The sequence below is a fragment of the Oncorhynchus mykiss genome, chromosome 5 (genome assembly GCF_013265735.2).
Source record: "Oncorhynchus mykiss isolate Arlee chromosome 5, USDA_OmykA_1.1, whole genome shotgun sequence".
NCBI lineage: Eukaryota > Metazoa > Chordata > Actinopteri > Salmoniformes > Salmonidae > Oncorhynchus > Oncorhynchus mykiss.
Genome location: NC_048569.1, coordinates 46725425 through 46740284, shown reverse-complemented (window position 1 = coordinate 46740284; position 14860 = coordinate 46725425). Strand labels below are relative to the sequence as shown.

Sequence of the window (14860 nt, the reverse complement as noted above, 5' to 3'; positions counted from 1 at the left end):
CTTATTAATGATATGTCTTACTACTCGAAAGTCATTTTTATTCTCACTCAAAAAACTCCCGTGTCTTATTTTTCTAATTCAGATGTTTCCTTTCTAAATGTCTGCGCAAGATTGAAGATTTCCCGTGAGTGAGTAATGGTTAATGTGATTGGATGTTCATTATTTGACTAGGCTACCTGTATTTGACATTGTTGTTTCGCTGAACACTAGATGGTTCAATTATACTTTTGGCAGTGAAATGAGGCTACTCAGACGAGGGGGGAAAAAACACCCAAATGTATAGAACCGTTGGAAAACATAAATATACTGTTTGAAAATGTGAATTAAAAAAATCTATATATTTTTTAAATGTGAATGACATTTTAATTTGGCATACTTTTGGAATAACTGATGTAGAGGAAATGCTGTGCAACCACTGCACCACAGCAGAATCTGAGACAGAGCTGCATTCCCTGACTATTTTTATTTTATTTAAATAAACATATTCAAGGTTTCAAAGACCACTCTGAGGAGGATAGGCTACCCGTCCTGTTGGGGGAGGACGCAGAGAGATGTGGGTTGGCAGCGCACTACATTTCTGCCTGCCATAAGATGAGGGACAGTGTTTGACAAACCAACCAACCTGCACATGTCCTTGTTGTTCAATGTATGCTTATTTTGACCCTTGGTTATTGTTGTTACTGTTGTCCCGTTGACAATACTGATTATTATTATTCATTGTTAATATTGTAAATATCCAAAATAAGCTTTGGCAATATGTACATTGTTACGTCATGTCAATAAAGCAAATTGAATTGAGAGCGAGAGACAGCGATTTTAACTACCCAGGACTCACCCTTAGAGTCACATACACGCCGAGCATGAACGCAAGCACTCGCGGAAGTGGTCATACAAACACAGATGACACTAATTGACATGCAGAGGTGATGGCAACTCTGTGGACTGTGAGCATTAGAAAGACAGATATCCGCTACAAGACTCCTTTACGACTAGAGTTTGAACACCACCTCTGTTCTTAATTTGTATTCCTGTGGGACTCCTTTCCAAACTCTGAGGTTATTTTGTGAACTTGAAGGATTTCCAGATTTTCTTTTCCGAAGGTGGTGAAAGTGGGTGAGCTATCAATCAAGTTCTGATGCTACAATGATGCAATGTTTCACTCTTTGTCTTACAGATAGAAATGTTACATCTGTGAGCTCCAATAGTTTCTACTGTTCCAAATCAAAGACATGAGGGAAAACACAACCAATAGACCGAGACACATATAAGGGCAGCATTATTGCACACTAGTTACTCTCAGCTAAAATCTGACCTTTCCTTGGCCTCGTTAAATGGGTCTTGCCCTGGACATGACCACAGCTCAGATAAATACGAGCCATTGTTACAGGTGAGAATATAATTGAAGAAGTACATTATCGGTAGGTCAACTCAGAGCTTCGAGACGCTGTATCTGAAAATAGTTCTCCAATCTGAACAGCTTTGTATGAAGGTTATCAACTAAAGGTTTTACCATACAAATGTCTTCAAATGTCCAAGTGTTTGCATTTCGGTGTTACTGTAGGAGAACGACAAGGACTCCGATTAAAGTGCACGCGATCATGTACTTTTAAAGCGCTCAAGAGACCTTAAAGCATTCATAAAAGAGTAAGTGCACCAAAAGGCATTCCATTTAGAAATGTGTAATTCAAGTGCATTTCCTTGAGTATAAATAGAATAGAACATCTAGAGTAATAATGATATTAACTCTATGTAAAATCTTAAAACATTTCATAGAATGAAACATAGATCAATAAAACAGAATATTTAATATTAAAATACAGTTAAACAGTGGCTGACAGTCATCGATCAGCATCATGGACAGTATTTATCCCTTAGTAAAAACTGGATTAATCAACGCATAATTAGAAAAGGATTATCAAACTTCAATATAAAATAGTAAAATAGATACATTTACTGTATAATATATTAAAATCAGCATAGATTATATTTGCACTCATTCAGCCGGTCCCCAATTTCCTCCCGCTTGGCCATAACTAGCGTTGCAAAATTTCTGGAACATTCAATAATTTCCCTGGGTTTTCAAAAGTCCTGGTTGAAAGACTCCAGATTTCCTGCTTATTCCCTGATTCCAGGAATCCTCCAACAGGGATTTCGGGAAAACCAGGGAATTCATTGAAAGTTGCAGGAATTTTGCAACCCTAGCCATAATTTGATGTTTGAAGATCTGAAGGATCTGGATAAGTATATACAGGTAGTGGTGAAGCTTTCACCATATTGCTTACACCTTACAGATCTACACACATCAAAGTGTTAGGACCAAGGGGGTGGGGTAGTGAACAAATTGGGACCTATCACAGGATGACGGTGTCACAGGACAAGCAGGGCATCACAGCATATAAATATAATTTATAGAATGGACATCCCCATTCAAGTCAATGTACTAACAGTGGGTGGACTGGCGGCCATATTAAGTGTACCCATGCCTTTACCAGTCAAATTCTAGTGTGCTAAGTGGCTGTCCATTCTATAGACTATATAGTACAGTATACAGTCACTAGTCACTCTTCTTATTGCGCACTGTTTCAGTGCTTGCCGGTTGCTCTTTGGCCTTCTTCGGGGAGCCCTTTCCCCTCTTGTGTGCAGCAGTCATGGACGGGGAGCCTGGGGCTGCTCCGTTCAGGCTCTCACAGGCCTCTTTGATGCTCTTCTTAGTGGCTGTGGATGGCTTCTTCACTACAAGGGTCTCGGTCTCTGTGGTGAGGGAGGTATATGAGGATGGTGACGGACCAGCGAAGAATGCGCTGTATACGACAGACTCGATGGGAGCAAAGGGTGAGGAAGAGGAGCCGGTCAGCATCATCCTTGTCTGGAAAAAAAAGAGGGGTGGAAGGATTTAGAGGAAAAGAGGGTGGAGTGATGAGAATACACTGACTACTACAAAAATGACTAATGAGGAGGTAAATAGATGCTTAATCAGATTAAATGCAACTTTAGTGAGTTGACCGGTGAACTCCAAATGAACATTTGAAAGAGTTCTGAAAACCTGTGCTTAGATTAATCAGAGTCGAGAGCAGGAGACCTCAGTGTGAGAGGATTGAGAAAGAATGACGCAACAAGATGAAAACGATACAAAAGTCTCCTGCTGGGGCAACACCAAGACTAATGTTGAGTCATAGCTAATGATAATGGTAGGTCATTAAAATAACATGGCGAACACTACTACTTAATACATTTTAGAATGTTGTTTGACTTCCATAAACTGTGTGTCCTGGCTGTTTTCCCAGACCCAGATGAATAAACCTATTCCTGTGTTTAAAAAACAACAACTTTCAGCTGAGATCGTCTATTGAGTATGCTTTATTAGTTCATGTCTAGGCTTGATCTGGGTCCGATAAACATACGAGTCCTATAGTGTTAGGGTTGCGGCTAGGGTTAGACTTTGAGGGTTAGGTCAGTGACTGACCTTGTTGACGACGGTGAAGACGGTGTAGAGCAGCATGAGGTGCTGTTTCTGGACAGGGAGGTACTGGTTCTGCTGCAGGGCAAACAGCACCGCTCCTATCAAGGTGACCTTAGTGGGGCTGCACAAACAAAGGTTAAAAGGTCAGAGGTCAACTCAGATGTCATGACTTGTGGTTCTGAACAGATTGTGAGTCACAGCGGGTAGGCATTCAGGATCTCCTCTTTCTCGCTCTCCTCCTCCTCACTCTCCCGTATCAGAATAGGGAGAAGCCCACCAGACAGACAGTATCACACAACAGATCAAATTCAAAGCCAACACAGTCAGCAAGCCAGCGACAGATCTGTCACTCAGTGAGTCTCCAATTATGTCACTGGGTTTCTGTGCACAACATCACACAGAGCCAAGTACGAGCACTGGTAGAGGAGACTTACTAGGTCATCTTGAGAAGCTCGTTGGTCTCTGGCTTCCAGACTCCTCGTACCAGCTGCTCAAAGTTACTGATCAGACCCCCTCCAGCACCTGAAGAGAAGTAAAGGCGGTGTAATTGTCCTGGGCTGTTACAGTAGCCTGTGTAGCCTGATCCCAGATCTGTTTGTGCAGTCTTGCCAGCTCCAGTGGTCTGTTTGGCATGACAATGACCATATGAGTTTGCTATTCAGCATAAACAAATCTGAGACCAGGCTAGTTGCATTATACTATTTTGTTCCAGTAATTTGTCTAAAAAGTCAACTCAATGAGTTTGTTTGTTGCTAAATAAATACTAAGAATATAGTGTGTGTAAAGGCTTCCGGGCTTCATTTTCAGGATCACAATTAGTGTCAACTTAACCTCTTGTTATGTAGAAACATTTGTAAGGACCAAAACTAAGGACATTAACAACGACAACAGTAATGGTTTTGATATCCATTACATTTCTCAAACGCGTCTTATGAATGACTACCTACAAGGCTTTACTTTCCAAATTGATTTGCACACAACGTACCCACTGGGCAAAAACTGGTTGAATCTATGTGATGACGTTGAATCAACGTGGGAAACTGATTGGATTTGCAGAAAGTCATCAACGTCAGGGAATTTGGTCTTTTTTTCCACCCGACTTTTAACCTTAAAACAATGACATGGTGAATTTGTGTTGGTTGACAACTCAACCGGATGTAAATGAAAACTAGATGTTGGGTATACTTTATAAGTGGGAGAGAGAGCGTTTATGTATCTCTGTGTGTGTGTGTGTGTGTGTGTATATGGGCATATTTCGCATGCTTGTCTGTATACACACACAGTGGTACCTTAGCATAGCATATAGTGGCCAGAGGTTGTCAGAATCTGTATGGTTATCAGACTATGCTTGTGTGAATTGCATTCACAATAGATGCCTACTGTACCTTTAGCCCATCCTATAGCGATCATCACCAGCAGTCCATCCTTGTACTTGCTGTGTGCCTGAGCCACACCCCCCAGGACCTTCCATGTGCGGGTCACCTCCTTCATACCCGTCAGCACCAGACGCAGGGGGAAGAAGGTGGTACAGGAGTACACCACGTCCTGGGGGCAGTAGAACACCAGGTACCTAGAATACACACACAGGGAAGGCAGGCATGCACACACACACACACAAGCCAGGACTCACACAGAAATGTATGTACACACGCACACACACATACATACATACCGGCAGACATTTGAGAATGAGCTCTATGTTCACATTCAGTTTACTGTAGTAAACCCCCAGCTATACTGTCTGTTAACAGCAAGCAGTCTTCTATTTGGCCAGCAGAGGGCGGTATTTTACTCAATTCTTCCCACAACCACACAATATACATTCACGAAGTAGTGAGTAATATCTTACAGCAAAACTGCAGTGATGCCTCACACTGAGGAGCAGTGCCTTAGACCCCTGCGCCACTCGGGAGCCCCCAGTATATATTACCTTGAGTGTAATTGAATAATGACATATTCTAGCCTGGTCCCAGATCTGTTTGTGCCGTCTTGCCAAATCCCATGGTCAACATTGCCATGCTAAACATATACAGCACAAATAGATCTGGGACCAGGATTGGCTAATTCCTGTGTGGTCATTTACCCACTTATTTGCATATTCTGTTACACAAGTGTATGTTATCAAAACACCCATAGGCCTACTAAAATCCACAAGGTAACTAAAATTGAATTTAAAGTGGTAAATGATCTTAGACCCAACCCGGATGCCAAACAGCTCTCTGTCTTTGTACTCTTATATTTAAGTGCTGCATTCGACACGGTTGACCACGATGTCCTTCTGGACAGACTGGAGAGGTGGGTTGGTCTCTCCTGTTCGGTTCTAAATTGGTTTAGGACCTATTTAACCAGTTGAGAGTTTGTCACCCTTGGTGAACATAACTCAGAGAAAATACATATCATATGTGGAGTTCCACAAGGGTCTGGTACTGTTCAGTTTATATATATATCCCCTTCTCAGCATTATGAGAAGTCACAACATTTATTTTCACTGCTACACAGAAGATACACGACTTTACATTTGTGTCACCAGAGGATTTTAGCTCCACAAATAAATGATTAGACTATTAGTGATTTAAATACTTGGGTGGCACACAAGTTCCTCCAGCTAAATCAAGACAAGACCAAGGTACTTGTTGGAGCCAAAGCACAGAGAGGGAATCAAAGGGGAATCAAAATCAAACATTGGGAATGTGAAAAAGGTGTGGCCGTTTCTCTCTCAGGCTGATACAGACAAGACTCATCCATGCTTTTATTACAAGCAGGCTTGACTACTGTATTGCTCTCCTGTCTGGTCTACCCAAGAAAGCCATTGGTCAACTGCTAAACATACAGGATGCTGCGATATACAGGATGTAGTGTTGTTTTGTTAGATAGAATCCTTCTTTATAAAAAAAAAAAATTAAAAAAAGTCAGTTTAGTTGGCGCCATCAATTTGAGTAATCCAGTCATTCAACATGCAGAGAAAGGAATCCAAATCGCTACTGCTAAACTTCAATAAAACGAGTCCAAATACCTTTATTTAATTCTCAGATACCCTAAAATGTAATTAAAACTATAATATTTCATATGGAAAGATGTTCAATAGGAAAACGATATTAGCAGGTGCGCATCCTCTTCGTCCCGCGCACGTAGACTGAATCCCTGTACTAAAACTCATAATTCTTCCTCGTTTGGGAAGAAAGACGCCTGAAACCTTGAACGAAGACTACTGACATCCAGGGGAAGCCATAGGAATTGCATACTGGGAGCTAGATAAACATTTTTCCCTATACAATATTCTATTGGAATTTCTGGTTGGTTTTATTAAAAATAATTTCTGGTTGGTTTTTCTCATACCATATCTATTGTGTTATAGTCTCCTACATTATTTTAACATTTCTACAAACTTCAAAGGGTTTTCTTTCCAATAGTACCAATTATATGCATATCCTGGCTTCAGGGCCTGAGCAACAGGCAGTTTACTTTGGGCACGTCAGTCAGGTGGAAATGGAGAAAAATAGTTAACTTCTTCAGGGTAGGGTCTATCTCAAAGCCTAGGACCAAGAGGCATGGAGAGGCAGCCTTCAGTGGTTATGCCCCAGCCTCTGGAATAGCCTGCCAGCTAACCAGAGGGGAGCTGAAACAGTGGACATATTTAAAAGAGATCTTAAAAAACAGATTTTTAGCTTTTATTTTCCTAAGGGTGCTTTTTAGTTGTTCAGTTTGTGTCACTATTTTGTTTTTAAAAATCTTGTGTAGTAAATATTTAAGCTTTTTTTATTTTTATATATTTTTTTCCTGTAAAGCAAATTGCGTTGCATTCCATGTCTGAAATAAATAAAGCTTGATTTGATTTGACAAAGACAGGTTCTTAAATGTCCTTGTTTAAAAATAATGTACAGCACAGTTCAGTCAGTAAGCAAATGTTGCATACAGTATGCATGTTGGGTTCCCCCCAGCAGAGGGCACTAAAACACTATGGTATTGAAAAGGAAGCATGGTAGACGCGTTTTTAAAAATGTTTTAATAGGTGTATTTTATTCAGCCCTTTCCCCTGCTGCGAGGCTCTCCCAGTCTGGATACACCTCACAGAGAATCTATGGTCCATTGGTTCTCAGGGTACACTGAATGCAATCTACACAGTATTCTAGTGTGTATTCCAATGTCTTTCCCAGAGACACTGCATGTTGGGCTGTTTTCCTGTGATTGCTCGCTCTCTAGCCCACACTCCATCTCTCCCTCCACTCACCAGATAAGAGGCCATGAGGACATTGGCACTGTTCGACATAGGGGCCATCTCTGTCCCCTACCTCCCTCTGATCTCTTAAAGCTAATAGAGGACTCACCATATGACAGAGGCCATGAGAACGCTGGTGCTGTTGGACAGGAAGGCTATGGGGGCCTCAGCCATCATGAAACCTGAGAGAATGCCCCCTCCGAAGCAGTAGAGCATGGAACTGAACCAGCAGGCAAACGGGCTCCTCCGCGCCACCTCCAGAGCTCCTGAAACCCAGTCCCCAGCGGTTAGTTTATCTAAAACTAAGTAAAATAAAGTGCAATATAACATGACAATGTGTCCAGGGCAGTTTAAATATTAACTACAGTAGATATAGAACTGAGAACCAGGTCAGCCACAGGACTAGGATATGTGCTCGTCTCACCTACACACATTTTGATACAGATATGAGAATCAGTTTTCTAGGACTTCAGAGTAAAGTGCAGAGTTAAGAGCTCAAACGTTTGTTGATTAGGGCTAGTATCTGCTCAATTAAGATAAGTATGGTCTCCTTCACTCAGACTATGGTCACTGCCTCTTAAAGGAAGGAATTCTAGATCAACTAGGATCGACTATTAAGAAAGTGGAAGTCTATGTATTAGGGACAGACACAGGTAGTTGGGTCACTCAGGTCAGCCAAAAGGTCATTACACCACAAACAGTGTGGCAAACAAGCTAATAAACCCCACCTACTCGGACAAATAAATGTTAAAAATATGGCTAAATATAGTATGTTCACATGGTGAAAATGTACTAGTCAAGTACAAGATCAAGTTGCAACCACTTGGTCACCAAAGATGGAGGGTCAAAAAGATCATGGCTTGAATGGAGGGAGGTGGGTCCGGAAAATGATTGTTGATGGTGATGGAGTCTGCTGATGTACAGGATCAAGTTCCTACCAGTCCAGTCCACCATGTGAGCATAGGACGTACATAGCTGAGGCCCTTCTCAGAGCCATATTTAGCACCTTGGCTCTGGCCCTTCCTCGTCTTAAATTGGCCATTTCCCAAGTAGTCTACTTCCTGGTCTCAAGGTTAGCCCCACGCTAACTAAATCCTGTAATGCCAGCCTGGTTAATCTGAGGGATTGAAGAGATTAAAGACTTCTGGAGAGGCAGGCAAGGAACCTTCCTGCCCTGAGCACAAACACAACTAGGAAGCCATGTTATTTAGAGTTCTCTCTCTTGAACACAACTAAGGCTTCCTTTATTATAAGACACTTCCCATTGTCTCAATAATTAAAAACGACAGTAGTGTTTATCCTGTTGTGTTTTCTAAAACAAATCAATTTCTGTATTTTGAAAGTTTTATTGACAGGATAAATTGAAAACAGTGGAGAGAGAGAAATCAAATCCATGCAGCTCTTCTGTGGCAATGTGTGGTCTGGAGTTGGTAGCAACAATGCCTTGACCAAATTCCAACACATCCAACAGTGGTTAGGGGAGAGAGGTTAAGAGAGGTTTTACAGGAGGAACTACAACCGTATCTGCAGTGTAACTATCTAATCGCAGGGCTCCTGGCACACTGTTTACATATCACATGATATAGATCAAGCAATGCGGATTAGTGATTACCTGTTTCCAAGAGAGGGTGAGCGACAGTACACAGTTGGCACACACACATACAGAAACACACAAAGCAAAAGCAAATACGCGCAACACACAAAACATACACCAACGGTTCCACACAACTCCAAATCTCAGGCGTCACCAAACAACCATTTGCACAACCAGTCAATAGCGGATGAAAATGTATATTGTGCATCACAGTTCACTATAGATGGACACTCAGCTTTGCGCAACAGTACCCATCTGAACACACACACACACACACCAGAACTGACAGCCTACATGGTCGGCGGCATTTGTGCCGTTTGCCGTTGGAGCAAGGTAGTTGATGTTGCAACTCAAGTCGGGGTTACAGCACATCAACAACATCCCTAAGCAAAAGAACTGCCGTCATGCAAACCATCAATTGAAAGCAGGTCGTGGTCAATTGACGGAAGGTTATAACAGCCGTAATAACCTTTTAACGAGCTTAGTAAACAGTTAAATCACTGTGATAGCAGGAGGAGCGGTGTAACCATGGCTCCTTCAGATCACTGACACAACAACGCTTAACAGGTTGTTATGGTGAAATATTTAACCTACCCGTTTAAATATACCCCGGTCCCAGATCTGTTTGTGTTCACTTACCAACTCCTATCAGAGTTGTCACACCAAACAGTTCGCAAGTCCACACAAACAGATCTGGGACTAGGCTTGGTTAAATGAAGGTAGTAAACAAACAAAGAAAAGCGTGGCGGCCATGCATGCACCAGATCTGGGACAAAGCCTTCTGGATAGAAGATTTGTCAACAGTGGATCTCTAAAGATGAGTTTACTCAGAGCCATATACTGTATATAGTCTATACATACTGTTTGACTCTGGATGGATTTTTATAGAAGGTGGATGGGATTGTTACGGTAATGACATGTAGTAATAAGTTGTACTTATGAAGTAGTAACATACCTGTCTACTGGGAAACATACTGTAACCTGTAACATAACCAAAAGGCACAACATTCATGAATATGCCTATACAAAAGAGTTCAATGATAAATAGTGCAGATAGTTAGTTCAATGACATGTATGCAAATGTGTACACAACATCTACTGTAGGTGTTATATCGCCTGAGTATAGGCATAGTGTTGGGAACACGTAGCACTGTTTAGAGAGAGGATTTCTTTCTCCCATGAGAACTGATCAGACAGCAGAGAAACAGAGTTGGTTATTTTGTTACAAAGGCCTGGAGCAGTGTGTTTCGCCACATACAGCAGCAGCGTGTGAAATTAGCTGTGATGAGCTTCCTGTAGTTGAAAAGCAGTTCATGCCTTGAGGGCTATATAAGCAGCAGAGCTAGCAGAGCCAGCCAAGCAACAAAAATTAAGGCCGCTTCCCCCCATTTAGCATAAGTAAACAAGAGAGGTGAGAGGTTGTGTCAACTAATACGTTCCACTGCATATCTGTAATTATTGAAGCTCGTTGAATCGTCTATCCCTTGCACACTGAGAATCCCTTGAGAATGGGTGAACGAACTGGTTATGCTGCCAGCTAGGGATATTGATTGTGTGGGTTGTTGAGTTTTTGCTTCAAGAGAAAGCCTAAAACATTTGAATTACGTCATGTAAAGTGCTGTGCTTCTCCTTTCGTGAATCACAGTATTTGCCTGTTGAATATACAGTCCCAATAAAAGACAGGAAGTGTTCACAATGTTTCCATTGTGACATTTCTGTGACCCCTTTACTTTTGCATTTGGACAGGTACAGTGTGACAAATTACACCCCAAAAAGGAACGCTTGCTGGAATCCAATCTCTCGTCACAAACCAGCAGAAAGAGTAACCCTGCAGAGGTTTAGCTTTTTTTAGGTTGTGCAGGAGACACTATACACTTCACCCTGACCACCATGCCTCGAGAGACCTTGGTTACTAGCACATTTTGCATTCAGAGGGCATTTACAAGTCAAATCTGATCTCGCTGTCAGGCTGGCCTCCTTGGATAGTTATGGGTAAAGCAAAGACAACATCCTGGTGTCGTGCTGCTATGTAGTTTGTTGTGGTGAGTAGAGTTGGCCCCAGTCTGATTTTTCACGTACGCTTTCTCCAAACAGGAAGGAACAGAATGTGGTGTAACCCCTGTCTCTCTGTTGTTCCGGTCTACCGGGTTCATTTACTGGGTTTCTATAGCTGCGGTTTGTTACTAGACCCCGTTTAGAAAACACTGATGTATGTCGCTCTGAGAGACTAGTTTTACGTCACAGAATCCTCAGAGTCCGGGAGTGACTTCTCTCTCTCTCTCGTTCAGTCCGTTTGTCTTTCTGGGTCTGTCTCTCTGGGCTAGGTCACCTCTGTGAGAACTTGAGGATGGGGCACTTCTTTTAATATTACAGACTGTACACAGAATGAACTAATGCTGCGTTTTTCCATTTTAGATGGCAGACAGACCTCCCACTTCCTGCACAACTCTCTCAGTGAAGTTTGTTTGGACACGGCTTGAAATAACTGTATAAAGACAAGTGCTCATGAAAAATACTTGGTGTTTATTATAAACACCATCTACATATCAGTGGTGCTTTTCAAGTGGCTCTAAATGTACAATGTGCCAGTTGTTTCCATGAAAAATGTCAAGTCTGAGTGCTTTGTGGGAATCATGACAAGATCCAGTGCTGTCTAAAAATGAAGGCCAGCCAGAACAGGATGGAAGACAGAGGGGAAAAGAACAGGCTCTTTTGGAACATTCCTTTCTGGGATCAAATAGGATTTGGAACTTAGAATCTAATAAGTTCTCTGTGGCATAAGTTCTAGAATTGATCCCTGATATGGCTGTAGATTCCACTAAAATGGCTTTCTGTGTTGTAGAAGCCATCATAATACAGGCAAGGCTATGACCATATCGTGTCACACACACACATTCTCCACACACCCAGGGGAGGGGTTATATTAGGACCACTGGTGCATGTTGGGTGACCGTGTGATATTTTGGGAGGTTGACAGCAGAGGAAAACTGCACGAGGGCAACCCCCTCCATTACTCACACCCAGGAAGCCTGTGGGACATATAGACTGTACCCCAATTGACACCCTATTCCAAATTTTGTAGGGAATATGGTGCCATTTGGGATGCAGATCATAGCCTATAGGATCAGCAGTGGCTGAGGTATTGACAGGCCAGAGGGAATGAGATGTCAGTGAAGTCACACTAGCTCTAACCCTGCTGTTTGTTTCAGACCTGGGTTCAAGTACTATTAGATATCATTTCAAATTCTTTATCTGGGCTTGATTGAGCTTGCCTGCCGCAATGGAACCAATAGAAAAGTCACAAAAAAGCAACTATTCATCTGGCACTCCAGACAGACTAGAGTAAATGCTTGAATATTTTTATTTTATTTTGAACTCGGGTCTGGTTTGTTTGGGGAAAAGGTCAACATTGAAATTGTAAAACTCCACCTGTCTCTAAACTGAGCCACTATAAGAGTGACATAAATATAACAGACTTGGCATAGTGTCAGGCAACCCGATGTCCAGTAGGCCTGTACTGTAGCTGCTACCTATATCACAATGGATAGTGCCAGTGATAATGTGTTTGTTGTAAATGTTAAGATAACATCTCTATGACGTCAATACAGCCATGCCATTGACTAATTTACTTTCATTGACCTTTAAGCTTAACAACATTATCGTGATTCATGAAGAATAGGCTACAGTAGTTGTTTGTGTTCTCTAAATCACACACTCTGTTATTATCCATTTATAGCCTACTGTAGGTCATAATCTACATTTGGGTCACGTTTTTCCATCCTTGACTCATTCGCCTCCCTTCTCAAGCACAGAGTATCAAAAATCTTATATCTGCAAATCTCCTGTTACATACAGTTCAGGCTACAGTTTTAATCTTAAGTAATTAGTCCCCACGCCCTGATACAGCACAATACACAATCTCACTATGTTTGTGGGAGAGGGATTGTGTGTGTGGTTGTGTGTGTGTGTGTGCACAATCACTGTCCACTACATGAACTTCAAGGATGCAAAAGCGGAATGACTTGACCTTGTTAAAGTCAACTGGGCAAACAGATAAAAACATAAATAGATTTAGCTAGGACTCATGCATAACTTTGTCACTTTTGTTATATGAGGGATGTCAATTATCAAATGAATCCCGCAGCAGTTATCCATTCCCTAAGATCATTATGCCACCCAGCTGGGGTTATTTCGAAAATGAAAACATAACCGTAGACTACGTCAACATTCAACGTGGCCAAAAACGTTGAGTTGTGTGGAACGCTCTATCAAGTTTCACGTTCTCACACGCTTAATCGAACGCGTACTGACACGTCTGGTGTGGCGGCAACTCGCTCGAGGCTGAAATCTGTCATCAGTGAGCAAAAAGTGTAGTACTTAAGCCTCGCCTTATTGTCATGAAAATATGGAAAGTAACGAGGCAAAACAGTCAATCGGCAAGTAGATAGATTAAGCGTTATAACAGTTATAGCTGGGCTACTGTGGTAAACTAGACCGGTCAATGTCAACCCGCCGTTGGAACGGTCTTTGCTTACCTGGCTGTTCTCGCAGTGCCATCACTGAGACAACGTAATGCGCCGTGTCAAAGTATGGAAACATGGACAGACCAGCCAGTCCATGGGACACTTCGTCCAAATTCAGAACCCCAAACAAATCCATATTTCTGTTACTCTGGAATCCCTCGAGTTGAGTGCTCTCTACTTCTAATCTTCGAGGTGTTTAAATAAGTGGCAGTTGTCCAACTCCGAGCATCTGTAGCAGTCTTTCGTCTGTCTTGTCTTCAGAGTTCAGATCGAAACAGCTGGTTCTGACGAGCGCAAAACTGGCAACACCTGGTTAGCGGTCAGCAACGGCTCCCTATGGACAAGGGACAGCCAATGCAAGGCCATTGACATCAGGATGCGGAATTCCGGCTACGTCGGTCCGTCAACGGTGTGGCGGTTGGAGCGAGCGGGGCTCTCTGATTGGCAAGAAGTGGAAGGATGAGCCTATCAGAGGTGCGTGTGTGGCTCGCGGAGTGACGCTATAGGACAGGTTCTCGCAATGCACTTCTGCACGCGCGTGGACACACACACACACACACACACAAGCATACAGAGTTGCAACTATTTACGTATTTGTAATGACATGAGCAGCAGGTACAGTTATGCACAGGTTATTATCGTTGCAACTGTTTACATTGTGCATAGGTAGCGTGTAACAACTGTGTAGCTGCACTTTGCATCAGTCATTACAGTATGAAAGCCTACCTGTCAAAAAGAAAAACGGGATGCATGTTTTATGTGTAGGTTTATTTTGATCGAGCAGTTCATGAACATGAACAAGAACATGTCTACCTACTGTAGTTTAAGTTGGGGGCTCAACCATAGACTTAGATAGACATCGCATCTTTGTATCTGTCCCATTATGGCGCCTGTGAGAGCACGGCAGCGCCATGGAGCCCACCTCCATTTTCAATAAATATTCTTCTTCTATATCTATAAATTGGCAAACAAACTGAAAGGGTACACACTGCCACTTGGAGCATGTTGCTTGAACTGGTATAAGTCCAAGGTTGGCGATTTGCTGCCACCTGCAGTTATGGAACGTT

The 14860-nt window shown here is 42.2% G+C and overlaps 1 protein-coding gene across 1 annotated transcript; it reads right to left on the bottom strand.

The window, feature by feature from the left end:
• Positions 1–1786: 1786 nt before the first annotated feature.
• Positions 1787–14215, bottom strand: LOC110523963 (trimeric intracellular cation channel type B). The gene is made up of 6 exons (XM_021603141.2): positions 13806–14215; positions 7786–7942; positions 4846–5030; positions 3895–3982; positions 3464–3581; positions 1787–2866 (listed from the first exon to the last, which is right to left on the bottom strand). Exons 1-6 carry the CDS (start codon positions 13927–13929, stop codon positions 2555–2557), a joined length of 984 nt encoding a protein of 327 aa, XP_021458816.2. The 5' UTR covers positions 13930–14215; the 3' UTR covers positions 1787–2554.
• Positions 14216–14860: the final 645 nt, after the last annotated feature.

Excerpts from the sequence above, each read along its gene's own strand:
- LOC110523963 (XM_021603141.2), bottom strand. The coding sequence starts at position 13,929 with ATGGATTTGTTTGGGGTTCTGAATTTGGACGAAGTGTCCCATGGACTG. Across the intron at positions 7,943-13,805 it reads GGCACTGCGAGAACAGCCAG|GAGCTCTGGAGGTGGCGCGG; the intron begins GTAAGCAAAGAC and ends ACTGGGTTTCAG. Across the intron at positions 5,031-7,785 it reads CTCATGGCCTCTGTCATATG|GTACCTGGTGTTCTACTGCC; the intron begins GTGAGTCCTCTA and ends TGTGTATTCTAG.